This window comes from Enoplosus armatus, chromosome 15, assembly GCF_043641665.1.
Source record: "Enoplosus armatus isolate fEnoArm2 chromosome 15, fEnoArm2.hap1, whole genome shotgun sequence".
Taxonomy (NCBI): Eukaryota; Metazoa; Chordata; class Actinopteri; order Centrarchiformes; family Enoplosidae; genus Enoplosus; species Enoplosus armatus.
The window spans coordinates 21,283,594-21,299,574 of record NC_092194.1 but is presented as its reverse complement, the minus strand read 5'-3'; the positions used below and the strand labels follow the sequence as shown (position 1 = coordinate 21,299,574).

Here is a 15,981-nt window from a genome sequence, read left to right as displayed (position 1 = left end):
TGCTGCTGCAGAGCTGCTCTTCATCCACAGATGGTGATGTGGTGATGTGGTGTGTCACAGGACGACCAGTTTTCCACTTCACTCTGCCAACGCTGGCCGACTGCAGCACAGGAGACAGACTGCAGCTGCTGGCCCGAACATTAAAGACATTTCTCTTTGTTTCTTCTTCTTCTTCTTCCTCCTCTTCCTCTGCCCAGTGGCGCGTCAACAGAAGTGAAAGCACACAGGACTGTGGTTAAACTTCTGTGAATGTTTTATTGGAAATGACACAGTCTGGACTGAAGACACCTGCTGCCACTGAGGCCACTGAGGCCCAGACGGACGGGACACTTAAATATATTTTGTTTCTGTTTTAATCTCCTCAGTGTCTTTGGTTTCGTTTTGCTGTAAATTGTAAATATTTTTGCAGTAAATACGGTCTGCGTGTATGACCCCCTCACCCTACGAACCGTCCTTCTCGGGGCCTTGTGCTTGAGCTGGTTAATGTTTGATGCATATTTTAGCATAATGTTCTCATTAGAAAGAGCTGAATCTCACCTGTCTTCATGTGTAAGGTGTCCAAATGTAGAAAGGATATGACACAAGCAAAAAGACACAAATGGTTTATTTAGCCTGCATAAATTCCTATATAACTATATAATAAAGTCCTTTTCGTCTGTCTCTGAGTTTATGGCAGTGGCCTCAGCAGCTCAGTGTCAGCCCCGAGAATCCCACCTTCATTTGTTTTAAGCCAGCGTCCTCTGTAAAGGAGGAGATGACAGTAGAACCTCTGCAGGTTATGACTGAGCTTTTATTGACTGTGTTTCTGTTTGACTGAACTGGGCCACTTCAGATTTGGGTCAGCTGGAAACAACTTTAAAGCCTCATTTCCTCAGAGAACTGCACGCTGCTGCCCCCACCTGCTGGACGGCTGAGGACTCACACCTGTCCCCGCCTCCAACGACAGCGGAACCAAGTATTGAGGGAAGGTTCCGACCCGGCTGTAAATATTGTGACACAGAGTGTCTCTTCCATGCGTGTTCTGAGAGCAAGTGGTGTGATGACATTGTCGGTGCTTTTTACCAGTTATTTGATAAACGGTAATGTTCAAATATTCAAGATATTATTGCGGTGTTTTGTCCAAAATGGCGTCAGACGAGTCCAAGTAGTTTATAAAGTTAACGGTTGTTTTTCCGTAGTTTGTGGACATTTCTAGCAAGCAGGTAGGTTAAAAATGACAACACATAACACCTCAATAAGCACACATAACACACAAGCACAATGACTGATTTCTGCTCGAATCTCTCAAAGGCGAAGAAAGCCAACACCAAACTGCATTTAAAAACTTGTATATTTTTTGTTTCTTCGTTTAATGGCAAACATAAATATCACATTGATTACCACAAATAACCTTTACAAATTGGTATGCTGCTGTTCCTAATTCGTCATAGGTCCCATCAACCAAACGATTATTGTAATAAATTCTCATATTGCAATACATTTATGTGGAAGAAGACGGTGGGAATAACGAACTAAGTAGTGGTAAATATTACTTACTTAACTGAATTATCATTCATTGTTTTACTGACTGTATGCCGAATTTAAAATGGTTTATAATGATTCCTAAAACATCAAAAGGAATGGCTAATGTGAACATAAACTTGGCCAATTAGCAAGGAAATATTATAGGAGCAGAAATTTGAATAAAGTCTTGCAGGAGAAGAGATTTTAACCAGTTGTTGCTGTAACGTTGCACATATTTTGTGTTTTTCAGGGTGATTGAATGCACTACATGTAACAAGAAGCCTTTTGGCTTCTGAAAGGCAACTTTAAATTGATATCATTTCTTCCTGTTCAGTGTGGTTGAATACCGCCACGCTCAGCTGCTATGGAGGGTTTGGAGGAGAAGCTCAAAGGTCTGTCCATCGCTCTGCGTTGTCGCCCAGAGGAACCCACCTACCTGCTGGACGTCGCCCTGCAGCCGAGCGGCCTGCTGGCCGTGTCCTGCTCCAACTTCACCGTCCACCTTCACAACAAGGACACTCTGAACCTGGTGGGAGAGTATCGGGGCCACAGCGGGCCGCTTTGTGGGGTCGTTTTCCCGCACACCTCCCCTGACTTCCTGTACTCTGGTTCTGCGGATGGGACGGTCCGGGGGTGGGACGTCCGCCGCCCTGGGACAGAGGCAGCCCAGATGTTTAAGAGCGAGCCCTCACACAGCTACTGTAGCTTCGACTTGAGCTGCAGCGACACGCTCCTGTGTGCTGGCACCGAGCAGGTAAACGATGAAGACAGCTTCCTGGTTTTCTGGGACGTCAGGAAACCAGGTGTTGGGCTCCTCGGGGTGTATTCTGAGTCGCACAGTGATGACATCACACAGGTGCGTTTCCACCCTCGAGAGAAAGACCGCCTGGCGTCCAGCTCCACTGACGGCCTTGTTAATGTTTTTGACCTGAGCCGGGGGGCGGAGGAGGAGGCGCTGCTGGCCACCTGTAACAGCGACTCGTCTGCCGGCTCAGTCTGTTGGTCCGGAGCAGACTACACCCAGCTGCTGTGCCTGAGCCACGACGAGGGGCTACACCTGTGGGATCTGGGTCAGCTGGACACAGAAGAGCCTCTCACCATTTTCAGCACCTCTGACGCTCGCAGCCTGACTCTGCTGGCTGATGGGGGAGGCGTGGACTACCTGGTGGGGGGGACGTGGCTGGAGGAGGCCAGGAAGCTGCTGGTGGTCGGAGGGAAGAACAGCGGGGATCTCCACCTGATGGAGTGTGACGACGGGGGGCTTCGTCTGCTGAGGAGCCTGGAGGGCGGCCACGCCTCCACGGTGCGCTGCTTCCTATGGGACGCAGCGGGGGGGGCTCTGGTCACTGGGGGAGAGGACGCTCAGCTGTTGCTATGGAAACCGGGAGGGGAGGAGCTCACGACGGGGAAAAGGGAGTCCATGAAGAGCAAATCAGCTTTGAGACTTAAATCCAGGCCGCATAAAAAACACGGCTACCAGAGAGAAAAGAAGGCAGCATGAGGCACTGAACGAAAATGTCAAAATACTGAATCATACTGACTCTGGTGGCCGCTCGCTGCTTCAAGATACAGATCGAATGTTTATACACGGTGGAAATGGGGTCTCCCACTTATTGAATCAGCCCTGTGTCTCAATCCCATACTACATACCAGTTCTAAGAGAAGACGTATGTATACTCAAAGATGTCAGTACACAGACTGAATCCCTTTGATTTTTGAGCTGTTGGTGATATTTGTTTTCCTGCAGTTGAACACACACGAACCAGAACAACTGCACAGGGCAGCTCGGGAAGATCTCACAAAAGTTTATGATTTAGTTTTCTCTTAAGTTTATTTGGCAGTGGTCGTTGGTACACGTCTTGCATACTTTCCTGTTAGAACAAACAACTGAAGTACTGTTATAACAAGATACTGTGAATTTTAATGAATTGTACATACTGTGTACTTAATATGAAATTGGCACACAGCTGAGGTTTCTGATATTTCCTTTTTCAAATTAAGATTTTTACCAAATTTGTTGTAATATTTCTCCTTTAAAACAGATTTGTACAGCAGGAGAGACGCTGTTGCTCTCAAATGGCAAAGAGTGGAATGACATGATTGGCAGTGCAAGTGTGTGTGACTGTGTGTGACTGCAGTGATGGAGGCTGTTGAAGCAAAATCTCATTCACATTAAAGATTCACAGCAATTCTTTTTGGTGATTCAGCGATCTTTGTATGGGATCTAAGTATAAGTATCTACATGAGGATGAGGCAGCTGAGTCATTAAGTTATTAAATGCAGATGAATAGAAGAACTTACTTTACAGGAGATGACCTCTAGAGAAGAGGCATTTTTTGAAACAAATATCCAATATTTTACTAACAATTAAAAGTGGTGGTAGATAAAATGTTTTTAAAAAGTAGTAACACAATATTGTGTACAACTCTGAGGTACTTGTACATAAGTTGAATAGTTTTATGGTACTTTGTGCTTGTACTTCAGAACGTGTCAGAGAGAAATATTGTACTTTTTTTAGAGTAAGTTAAACCACCCAACAGTATATAAAATGGGTAAAATAAAAAGCCAGTTATATTAACATAGTTACATGTTAATGCATCAGTAATAATAATCCAAATGTATAATATACAATCATGTAACACAGAGGCCACATTGCCTCCACAGTAAGTATTCAGGTACAGCATACAAGGTTTTAACTTTTCCGCATTCATTACATTTTCTACAAACGATCAGAAAAAGCTCTTATTTTAAACAGAGACATTGCAGACAGACACAACTGAGCGGGTGGAGGGAACACGTTGCCCCCCCCCCCCTAAATGTGCGCCCGTGGACGTGCTCTAGCATTAGCTATATTCATAGCAGACCTATATATTATAGTTATGTAACTCTCTTTCTGCCAACATATCCCTCTCTCATCTCGGGGCTTGAATGGAAATCCACTCTTCCTTCACGCCGCGCTGAAGCGGGCTGCAGCTCAGTAAATGTGGAGTAACGCTGGGTCAAATCGGCCGTCAAAGTGCGGGTACAGAGTGTGGAGGCGAAGGGCTGGGCCTCGGACAGGTTTAGCCTCATTCCAGCACGCTGTGTGCTGGAGACTCCGCGCACACACAAACGGCACTTTGCTTTCTGCCCCGATCTCTTTCCTTGTCCCTTCTCCTCCACCTAACCGACGGATTCAGAGCCTCATTTCCCTCTGCGGTGATTGACATCGCCTGCTGTCCAACCACAACGCCCGACACCGCTCCCGGCAGCCAATCGCCGTCGTACGTCGATCTTAACCCGTCAAGCACGCTGCGGTGCGTTTCTGTTATGTGTGCCATGGTCTCAACCCAGCAGTGTTGACAATAGGGTGAAAAGAAACATCCCCGAATCATAAACGAGCTTAGGAAAATACCAAAATTCAGGGGTTTGGGGAAGACAAGCAATTGAATCAGTAACAGGAATGTAATTGCGTTAACCTAATCGTTTTATATAGCCGTATTTTGTTATTGATGGGAGTTTGAGGATTATTCCGTTGGAAGGAAAAAGGTACTCGTGGGTTTGGCTGTTTCAGGCCAAATTTTCCTGCCGTTCCGCCGCTGCTTTGGAAAGGCTGCACCGAGCTGGAGGTAGCCTAACAGTTAGCCCGATAGATTTCCAAACATAGGATAACTCCTCGCCGCCGTCTCCGTTGCGAACCGCAAAGGATCAAGGTAAAGTACTACGATTGGAGGGGTAACAGCCACTCGGTCGGCTGCAGCTTGTCGGGCTCGGGTCGGGACTCGGGACGGTGTGTGTTTCCCAACCCAGTCGGTCTGTCAGTCTTTGGGCGCTAGCTAACGGTAGCAGCATTAGCACTGCCCCTGTATTTACATCTGGGATGATGGGTGATCGGCCAAGCCCGCCCAGGTAACGTTATTTTATTAGCACACATGTGAATTTAGATTTGATATATTTCAATGTTTTCATATCAGTTTCTTGTGTTTCCTTTGCAAGATGCACTGAAAGCTAGCTGGTGGCGGCTAATGAGCTAAGGCTACATTTTCAACTTGAGCTAACCCGCGGTAGCCGTAGCATTAACGTTAGCTAGCTACCTAAAATGCCGTTTTTGAAACAAAGCTTTGCAGCTTTGATGAACGGCTGGATTGCCTCCATGTTAATAATTTTGAAGTGTTTTTTGTACTCTGGGGAGACAACTAGCTAACGGCATGCCTTAAAATCAGATGCTTTGTAACGGTTAATCGGGAAGCTAACATTGTCGTTGCTAGCTAGCTAACGTTAGTGAGGTTATCGCGCTGTCAAGTTTTGAATATTATGCTGCTTGCTGCTGCCAGGCCCAACATGGCCAAGCTAACGCCAGCTCTCCTAAACGGCTTGATTTTTGACCTTATGCAGTTGATGGCCTACTTTGCTGCTCTGGCTGATGTCAGTAAATATGTAACATGAAATTACACTGTAAATGGATATAATCTTTATTGTGTTATTTGGCTTAGGTAGTGGCTTAGTGACTGATCTTTCCAGGCAGAGCTGATGTCAGGAAAGCATTCGGTCATGGGCAGGTTTGCTTCAAAGTAAATGCTGATGTTTAATCCTCATGGTTTGAAAAAGCCCTGTGAATCTGGTCTGAGACAAGTTTAGCTTTCCTGTCAAGTGAAGCCAACTGTCAAATGTGTGGTGATAATCCGATATGAACTTTGACTGGCTTTGCACTAAGATACCGTGTCTGACCAACTCCGTACTCTAAATATGCCTCAGGTCTGTCATGTTTTCTTGTATCGCCAACATCTTGTGTAGTGTCTATACACCAGTCAGAGAGGGATCATCACCATTAATGACACTGTAGTGACATGGATGATGAGAGGTGGAGATGAGTGATAGATGCAGAAAGATAAAGATGACGGCTGATGGAGTGCACATGTTGTAGAGAGAGAAAAACAAGCTTCCTCTGTCAGCTCAAACTTTTACTTTTATTTCCACCTGGCTCTCTGCCCTGCCAGTCATGTGTGAGTGACAGCGGCATGCCAGAGGCCAGGTGTGGTGTTATGCATTACATGTGATGGTATTTGCAGTGCCATTGTGTGTGTTTTTGTGAAGGCGTACTCCTAGTTTTGGTTCTGTCACACAGACTCATCTTCAAGGTTTTTGAATGTCACATCATGTTGAGGGCAGGTCCAGCCATGGCTGAGATAGCTTAACATCCAAAGTCTCCTGTGTTTATGAGGACACTGGTGTAGTTACTGCCTCCTTCTTATCAGCTCTCTATGGTTCTGTGTGTGTTTGAAAGTTGCTGACTTCATTTGTTCTTGACTGTGTGAACAGCGTAATTATCCCATGACTGAGTCACACCAATTAGACGTGCTGTCAGATTGCAGCATTCACTCAATAATGGCAACAAGAGACTTTCTGAAGAAGTGAGTAGTGGAAGGATTTGAAATAGAAGATCTGGGATTCACACTGATATAATTAGTGCTGGGATTACTTATTCATTTATTAGTAACTAGGAAAGTGATGTGTAAAATAACCTGTCCGCTTTGATTTGCATACATTTGTTGTTGTGATAGGCATGAAACTCGACTGGTTCTGCCTCCCGGAGTCTGTAATGGCTGAAGGGAGTTTTTTGTCTTAAACTTAATTAATTGTTTTTAAGTACATTTCTTTTCCTGTGTTCGTCATGAATGATGCTTTGTAGCGCCGCTTTGTAAATGCAAACATCAGGATGAAAACACAGATATTTTGACAGCTGAGTGTATACACAGTTTACAGAGCTGAGACGATCAGTCGATTGTCAAAAAATACTCTGCAACAATTTTAATAATCAAATTATCATTAAGTCATTTTCAGAAACTCGCCTGTTCTAGCTTTTCAAATATTAATATTTGCTGGTTTTCTTGGTGGTATAATAGCAAACTAAATGTTTTCGGCTTTTGAACTGTTGGTTGGACAAAACAAGACATTTAAAGGCGTCACAAAGAGCTCTTGGAACTCGTAAGTAAACTAGTTAATCAATAAGTAAAATAATCCTTAATTGCATCCCAGTATTACTATTTAGAGTCCTCAAAGTGTCTCAGCAGTAGATAATAATATCCGTCATGATATGAGACTATATGTTTGCATGAATGTCGTGCTCTAGCTTAAATATTGTCTTTCTGGACTTAAAGGCTTCATTTTGATATTTTCAGACTTGATGACGCTGTTCTAGCGAAATCAGGAGTGAATGCCTCGACCAGCTTGTTCTTCATTTTCACGTTAAATTTGTTTCCCTAGAAGTCACACATGAGTTTAGATGAAGTATTGCAGTAAAGTAACTAATATTTATACCCAAAATTGAGTCAAAAATCTTGCAATGTTTGATTTTTGCAGCTCTTGTGGGTTTGAATTTGAACTTTGGACCAGAGGCGAGATCCTTGAGTTTCCTGCTGCCAGCCTCCTTTTTATCTCCCATGTGTGTGTTCCTGTACGTGTTTGTGTGCATTTTGTTCTCTCACTTCAGCTCCTTTCGCTCTGCCTTGCCGTTGCCTATTTGTTGACTTCCTGTTCAACAGCAGCTCCCTCCCTCCCTCCCGCTCGCCTCTTCCTCCCTTTCTGTTGCTCTCCCTGTTGTTCGCTGAGCCCCCTCCTCCGTCCTTCCTCCTTGTTCTTTAATCCCACCCTCCCCGAGCCTGTTTGGATGTCATCTGGTCTCTTATGTAAGAGGCATGGGAGGGGAATGGCTTTGGTGCTTGGGTGCCATACGCCTGACCAGCCGCCGTACTCTCGCTCTCCCTCGTGTGTTGTGGTGGCACTGGAGTGTTTTCGCCATTAGGCGGCTAGTCGGAGAGAGAGAGACAGATAGACAGTGAGGGACTGATGGTTGTACATGGGGATTCTAGTGCCCCTTTGCACAGGTAAGTGGAGCTGGACTAACTCAGCTTGTACATTTTGAAGGTTTATACTGAGAGTGATTGTAGGTTTTCCACTGGTGGCATTCAGCAGGTGGCGAAAGCATAAAAGCACTGACAGGTCTTTGAATAGTCATCGTTGCCGCTGGTGAGGCAGCGGTCAGAAAGTGATGATGAATGTTTTCCTCACTGCTTATTGAGATGTACAACTCCACAGATGCATCCTAAAATGCAGCAGACACAGTTTGTTTGATCAGAGCTAAATGAAGCTGACTGGCTGTATTAAGTCATCCTTGCAGGGATTGAAGGTTGCATTAGGAGGTGTGTGTGTGTGTGTGAGAGAGAGAGAGAGTAGTATTTCAAAAACAGCTTGCTTAGTTAAAAGTAGTAAGTTTTATTTCTGTAGCCCCAAATCACTAATTCAAAGCATTTTACAATCTGTAAGGCATATGACTCTAGAGCTGCAACCAACAATGATTTCATTATCAGTTAATCTGCTGATAATTATCCTGTTAAATCTATATAGTCTATAATACTATATATAGTCTATAAAATGTAATTTTAATTATAATTGCCCTTCAGATGTCTGGTTATGTCTGACCAACCGTCCAAAACCGGAAGATGTTCAGTTTACTATGAGATGTAAAAGAGAAAAGCAGCAAATCCCCACATTTGTGAAGCCGTAAACTGAGAATAGATGATGTTTTTGCTCAAAAAATGATTGAAACAATTAATCTATTGTTAAAATCAATTGACTGATTGTTTCACCTCTATGCCACACCCTCTCTTCTTAGACGCTCAGTTCAGATAAGGAAAGACCTTATCTTTAGCCTGTGAGTGAAACTTTTTTTGATGTTTGATGGCAGCTCCTGCTCCTCTCCGTCGTCGCAGCTCCTGAAATGGTGGATTTAGCTGTTTACAGGAATAAAACAGGATGGTCACAAAGGTGTCAAAGAGTGTGTACGTCAAAGCTGTTCCACTATAAGCCATTAGCCGGAGATAATCTCAGAGGGAAGGTGATTTTCAGAGGCCCTGGTCTGCTTTGTCTGGTCTTTGTGAGGCTCAACAGCACAGGAAAAAAAAAGCAGGCGTTGAGGTGTCAGTTTGCAGTTTTTATTTGTGTTTTCACTGATGCTCGTGATAAGGCTGAGATGCTGTTGGGACTCATTTTGTTTGACATTTGAATACTCCTGTGCCAAAGTTTGAAAGGCAAAACTGTCAAATAGGACAGAACATTTCAAAGTTTCTTCATGCACAGTCTCCATCGTGCTTTGTATTCAGCCACAGTTTTATTTTTACCGTCCAGCACCGATTTTAGAACACAGCAGGACTTTCAGATTAATGGCGAGTTACCTGTCAGACTGGTTGGTAGTTAAACCTAACAGCCACCAATAGATCAGTGTTCAGCTGGAGGTACTTTCCCACCCTGGTGACGATGCTGATGCCCAACAGAAGGCATTCATACGGCTGGATCATTAACAGCTGTGTGGTTATGAAAAGAAGACGGTGAGCTGTGTTGGCAGATGACTCTCTTGTCATTTACATGTAATTGGTTTTGTCACATGTGAGTCTGTCTGTAGGGTGTAGTAGTAGTAAATTTAAAAAATGAATCCCCTGAGCTCTAGTTACAGTAAATGTTTGCAATCATAACTTCGATTGTATTTTTGAGACATGTTTAGGGCTTCAACCAACAATTATTATTCCTCTGATTAATTAATAATTTACGATATCAGAAAATATGAATAGAATGTCCAACACAAGTTCCTGGGGCCTAATGGTGACATGTTGTCTTAAGATATTTAATTTATATTAATATAAAACAGACTTTTTTAACTTTATTATTATTGTGAAGCACTGTGTGACTTTGCTCTGTGAAAGTTGGGGCGCTTGGAAACTGTTGCTTGTTAATCACAGTTGTCAGTCTTGATTATTATCTTCCTCCACTTGCACTCATGTTGCATCAACACCCTGATGGTCTGTAACCTCAGATGGACGTGATGCTACTCTGCAATCATTAATCACTTTTATAACTGCAGTACTGTATATGATGATGGACGATCAGCTGTGTAAAAAGGCTTTCACTGCTTTCACTCAGGCAGCAGGATTGTGTGTGTGTGTGTGTGTGTGTGTGTGTGTGTGTGTGTGTGTGTGTGTGTGTGTGTGTGTGTGTGTGTGTGTGTGTACTGAAGGCTGAGTGTGTCCCGGTGCCTCTCCTCTCCTTCTCTGTCCACTCTGTCCACTGTTATGTAGGAGGCTTGGTGGACATACTGTATGACTGCCTGTGTGACTTTGACAGAGCAGAGTACGGCCTGCAGCGTCTCATTCACGTCTTATTACATAAGGATTTGTGCTAAAGCTCGAACTCATTTCCTCTTAGACCTTCATGTCATCCAGCTGAGTTAGTGTGGACGGGATCAGGGTCTTTGTCCTCTCCTGACATCAGTGACTCATGTGGAAGTCTGGGAGAGATTGACAGTTAAATGACTGAACTGTAAATGAAGCCTCAGTCCATTGATCAGTTACCTTTAATCAGTTGAGTTTTATGGATTTTGAAGGTTGATATTGATACCAGTGTTTTACGTCATGTATTGGTGTATCTTTGGGGATGGTACTGTCAGTCTTCTCAACAACTATTGGCCCAGACATTCATGGTCCCCAGCAGATAAATCCTAATGACTTTTGCGCCATCAACAGGTCAAAAGTTATACATATCAAACACTATCTAGGCCTTAATCTAACGACTGAATTCCCTTCAGCAAAACAAAAATGGAGAGTATCTGCCCATGAGTTCCCAACACTTTTTTGGACTGAAGAAGGCAGCGATCCTTTCATGTCTTCAACAAACCAAAAAAAAAAAAAAAAAAAATACAATCCACTACTACCAAGATACACTACTAAAATTTGAAAGTCTTAAAAACAGTTACAGAAATCGCAAAATTGATGCATAGGGAAGAAAATGATAGATACGGAGGAATCCAGTAACTAAAGGATGAAAAACTCTGGGATGATGACTTACAAGAGTTTCACGAAAAAAATTGATTTGACTGGGAATCTGTGAATTCCCTTCAGTCTAATCTGCACTTTGAGGACAATGCCAACATGTTGACATTTGTAAATGTGATTATGTGACACTGTCATGCAAAATGTTAGCCTGTTAGCTTGATATCTGTATGCATGTAGACATGCTAGCATTACCATGTTTAAAAGTGTATATAAATTAAAACCTCCACACGCAGTCTGGCTTACTGCTGGTTTTGCGCTATTGTTTAGTTAGTTTAACGGTCCAATATATCAGGCTGAGGGACTAACATTATGCTACAGTTGTTATCCAATCAGAGGACCACGAAAACAAGGTTAGTTTGTAGATGGAACACTTACATATGAACATGAAGCGCCCTAATAGCCACAGAGGCAATATTGAAAGGTCCAGAACAGCTACTGAATCAACCCTGTGGTGAGATTGTTTCCAAGGTCTCGAAGGGACTTTGAACCTCAGCTTTAAAACCAACGTGGGTTTAAAGTCCTTAAAGTGCTCAGAAAATGTTTTAATTTAAACATTTTCATGACATCTGGGATTGACAACTTTCAGCATGTTAACATCTAATAGCTGTTAAAAATGCATCAGACCAAACGTTGCATTCTTTGTGGCAAGAGATGTGTTTTTGTTTGTAGGATGTAATGAGCAGTATCATCAGGCAGTTCCTCGCCCCTTCTGACAGCTGAGAAAGAAACCTTCACTTTTATTTTTCCAAGCGTTTCCTCATAGATGTGGTTCAGAAAGCAGTGAAAACTGTGACTTCTGCTGCGGCTTGTTTTTGTTGTCACCGCCTGAGCAGCCGGTTTGCTAGAAGTTCTTTAGACGTAATCAGCAGCAAACACGCAGCAGTGGACATTTCCTCAGCTTCCTCCCACTGTGGCGCCGCCTCACAGCCGCAGGACCGCAGTTGTTGTGGGTAGACGTGTGTGTGTGTGTGTGTGTGTGTGTGTGTGTGTGTGTGTGTGTGTGTGTGTGTGATGGTCCGTTGGCAGGTAGGAAGGCGGTGTGTTTGTCTACTGGCCTAACCTCAGCTGAGGCCTAAATAGTCTCCCATGCTGGGACAATGAGGCTGTCTGCTGTGGCTGCACAGGTTTGTTGTGAGACTAATAAAATGCTGGAGGTTTTTTTTGCTTTTATGAGCTCAAAAGAAAAAAACTTGCGGTGGAGCTGCATGAGTGGCTGAAAATGTGTCTTCGGTGCATTTGAGCAACAAGAAACATGGTTTTTAATTTGAAGAGTTCAAAATTAAATAAATAATGAGACAATGTGAAATAAATAATAATATTGATAAATAAAGTGAAATTTATAAATTCACCAGTAAATTGAAAAATAATTTAAAGTTCATGTGATTGGCTGGAAAGTTACACCACTGACATGAAATTCAAGTCAACAGTAACCAGTTTCAGTTCTGTAAAACAGTCAATTTTCTGTGGTTAATCCTTCTGCCCTTGTGTTAACCGCTCGCCCCCCCCTGTGTGTTTCTCCCAGCAGGGCTATGTCCTCGGCAGCCACCACATCTCCATCTGTGGACAAAGTGGACGGATTTTCACGGAAGTCTGTCAGGAAGGCCAAGCAGAAGCGGTCGCAGAGTTCGTCCCAGTTCCGCTCTCAGGGCAAACCCATAGAGCTCACGCCCTTGCCACTGCTCAAGGGTAAGAGGGGGAGGAGTGTGTGTGTGTGTGTGTGTGTGTTAATGTTGGGGTTGATGGTGTGGGAGGCTGAAGGTGTGATAACCCTGCCAAACACGCACATTAAGTAACTGCTGAAATCTTCTTGTGGCCTCGTTTGTGCAAAAGTAATCACATTCAGTTTATTATGAACTGATCCCAGATCAGAAGGATGTTTCACGTGAAGCTTGTCAATGAAAGTCTCGCTTCATTAGGTCCAACTTACTCCGGTGTAAATCAGTTTCAACACAAGTCTCTTAACTTGTGACTCCTCCATTTATGGTTATTGAAGTCTGGCGTAAACGTCACTTTTTCAGAACTTCATGTTGGATCAAATGAGAAGGAACTCGTAATGTGTTCTAATCAATTTGAATGCAGCCCATGTAGCCTCATCTTCAACTACCTTGCAGAATTGATATTGATTGCTTCGTTCATTCATGGTGCCTCCACTACATCACTTGAGTGAAAAGTTAAGTCAAACAGCCAGTTTTCTCCCTCTTTCTTCAGTGAACAGAACAGCAATTGCCCACTTTACTTATAGGGCAACAAGGCATGCAACACATCGGGGAGCATTTCAAATAAAAGGTGACAGCTCTACTGTTGAATGACCTATTTGCTCCAGCGAGTTATAAGCAGGCTGAGTAGAGGAAGGCAAATTATGGATGGCGGAAAGACCATCACTGTAGTTACACATGTAAAATGGAAGGAAATAGATTTGTGCAAAAATATGTGTACAAACCGTGAGCTGCTGTAGAGCGCTAAATATTCTGCGTATTTGTGCATCATTTCACACACACATCCCTGAAATTGCCTACATATTTGGAATCAAATATAAAATTAACTTCTTTGTGTTTAAACAGTTTTTAGTTGCCCGACATGATTTTATACACATGGACCCACCAGGGACTATAAGTCTAGATGTGCCTATAAGTGTTTGCCATGTGGTGTCAAGAGTGCAGTGAATTTTCAACATTAGCTTCACCTTCACCCCAGCTTGTCTTTTAACATGTAACCATGCACTGAGCATGTGTTTGTCTGTCCTCCTGAGCTCCCCTCGGCCCAGAGATGCCTTCATGAAACTATTGTGAAACTGGTGCAGCGTCGACCAGAGCTGCTAAACTTGAGCCAGTTATTTTCCTGTCTTGCTTGTTTCAGAGTCTAACTCTGTCTGAGTGCTGTTGTTTCCGTGTGTGTGTGTGTGTGTGTGTGTGTGTGTGTGTGTGTGTGTGTGTGTGTGTGTGTGTGTGTGTGTGTGTGTGTGTGTGTGTGTGTGTGTGTGTGTGTGTGCTACGTGCCTAGACAGGTAGATCATTATGATGATCACACAGGGCAGGTCAGTGCTGCTGTCTGTGTCTGTCACACACAGGGTGTCTTCAATCTTCTGATTCCATCTGTTTATGGTTCATGTACACCAAACACGTCATGTTCATATGAAGCCATTTTTACCTAAAAGTGGCTGAACTTTTTGGGTGGTGACCCCTCATCACGTTAATACGATATTTAACCGATTTTTTTCTTCTCCTACAATTTGTTGTTTTTTAATTCTCTTCTATCTTGTTAATCCTAATCCTTGGATTCATCTTGGAAACCCCTTTGGGGTTCCCGACCCGCAGGACAGGGACCACTGCCCTAGAAGTAGATTGATTTGAACAGATGCATGTTTTTGTGATGCTGGAAGTGGCAGCGACCTCCTGACATGATGCTATATTGTCTCTGCCAGTGTATTACTAAACAGTGGAGTGTATTCACAAATCACACAAAGTGAATTGGGCGATGTGTGGTATGCAGTTGGGCGTAGAAACACACAATGAGACACCACCTCTTCACTAGAGTAAATACAGCAGTGGTGTGGTTTGGTGGTGACAGCAGGAATGTTGCCACACAGAAAGTTAATATATTGAAACTTTTCTCAGTACAGTGTTTTGTCAAAGTAGAAGCAGTAAAGAAAGTTCAATTTTAACAGACTTCACTCCAGTAATTACGTCTTTCCGACTTCTTGACACAGCTATTTGGCAGGCTGTGCACTGAATGTGTCATTTCCCTTGTTTGTTTTCAGGTCCCAGTTTCTCCAAATACAAAACAAAGATCCACTTTTAATCTATAAATCATTTTCACGTTCTGCCTCAGGAGAAGAATTGTCCTTTCACAGTGTCAGATGACTCTTTATCTCGCCAATTTACAGTTTTATTTCAGTCTAATGGCGCACATTAGGGCTGTCATGTTTTATTTGACATTCAGACTGGAGTTCAAATGCGAGGAAAAATTAAATATTCTATCTGTAATGATCTGTCTGAATTTGAAATTTACAGTGTCTAAACACAACAGGCTGAGCTTTGTCCTCCAGCGGGGACGTTCATGAAATGCTGCCCTGTTGCCTTCTCAGTGAATTAGACAACTGTTGTGAGCGTGAAGCGGAGGAAACTGTGAACAGATAAACGCTGACACCAAATTTGTGGAAGCATTTTACACTTGACACAGTGAAAGGCAAATTTGTAAATAAAGGTAAGGCTGCTGCCTGACATTGCAAATATCTGACTGTAACATTACCACGACAACAGATTTGAAGCCACTTAATGATGATGAATTACCATTTTGTTTTCACTTTAAACTTTAAATTTGAACAATAGTGGATGTGAATGGTGATCCAGACGTCTGAAACCAGGCTTGACCTGTTATCTATATAAATGAAATAAAGCAGTAGTACTTATTACAGTATTATTTCTAATGTAAGTTACGGTTTAGTCGTATAATTATACAATAAAAGTGCCATATGTGCATGCTAACAGTCAGAATGTCCTTGTTGTTGTATATTTTAGTTTGTCTTTTATGGTCGTACTGTATTTATCTGAGCCGGCGCATGGTGGGTCTTTTTCAGCACCTCCCTGCTTCAGTTTCACACGTTCACTTCACATTCACA

At 43.1% G+C, this 15,981-nt stretch overlaps 2 protein-coding genes across 2 annotated transcripts in view; both read left to right on the top strand.

Moving 5' to 3' along the window:
• Nucleotides 1-1,133: 1,133 nt before the first annotated feature.
• wdr89 (WD repeat domain 89) lies at nucleotides 1,134-3,004 on the top strand. The gene is made up of 2 exons (XM_070921050.1): nucleotides 1,134-1,202; nucleotides 1,838-3,004. Exon 2 carries the CDS (start codon nucleotides 1,868-1,870, stop codon nucleotides 3,002-3,004), a length of 1,137 nt encoding a protein of 378 aa, XP_070777151.1. The 5' UTR covers nucleotides 1,134-1,202; nucleotides 1,838-1,867.
• Nucleotides 3,005-4,865: 1,861 nt separating this feature from the next.
• The window catches only part of ppp2r5eb (protein phosphatase 2, regulatory subunit B', epsilon isoform b), a 42,448-nt gene continuing 31,332 nt past the window's right edge, over nucleotides 4,866-15,981 (top strand). Inside the window, exons 1-2 of the mRNA XM_070919815.1 lie at nucleotides 4,866-5,391; nucleotides 12,886-13,049. Of these exons, the coding sequence (XP_070775916.1) occupies nucleotides 5,363-5,391; nucleotides 12,886-13,049 (193 nt within the window). The 5' untranslated portion in view covers nucleotides 4,866-5,362. The remainder of the gene's footprint in view (nucleotides 5,392-12,885; nucleotides 13,050-15,981) is intronic.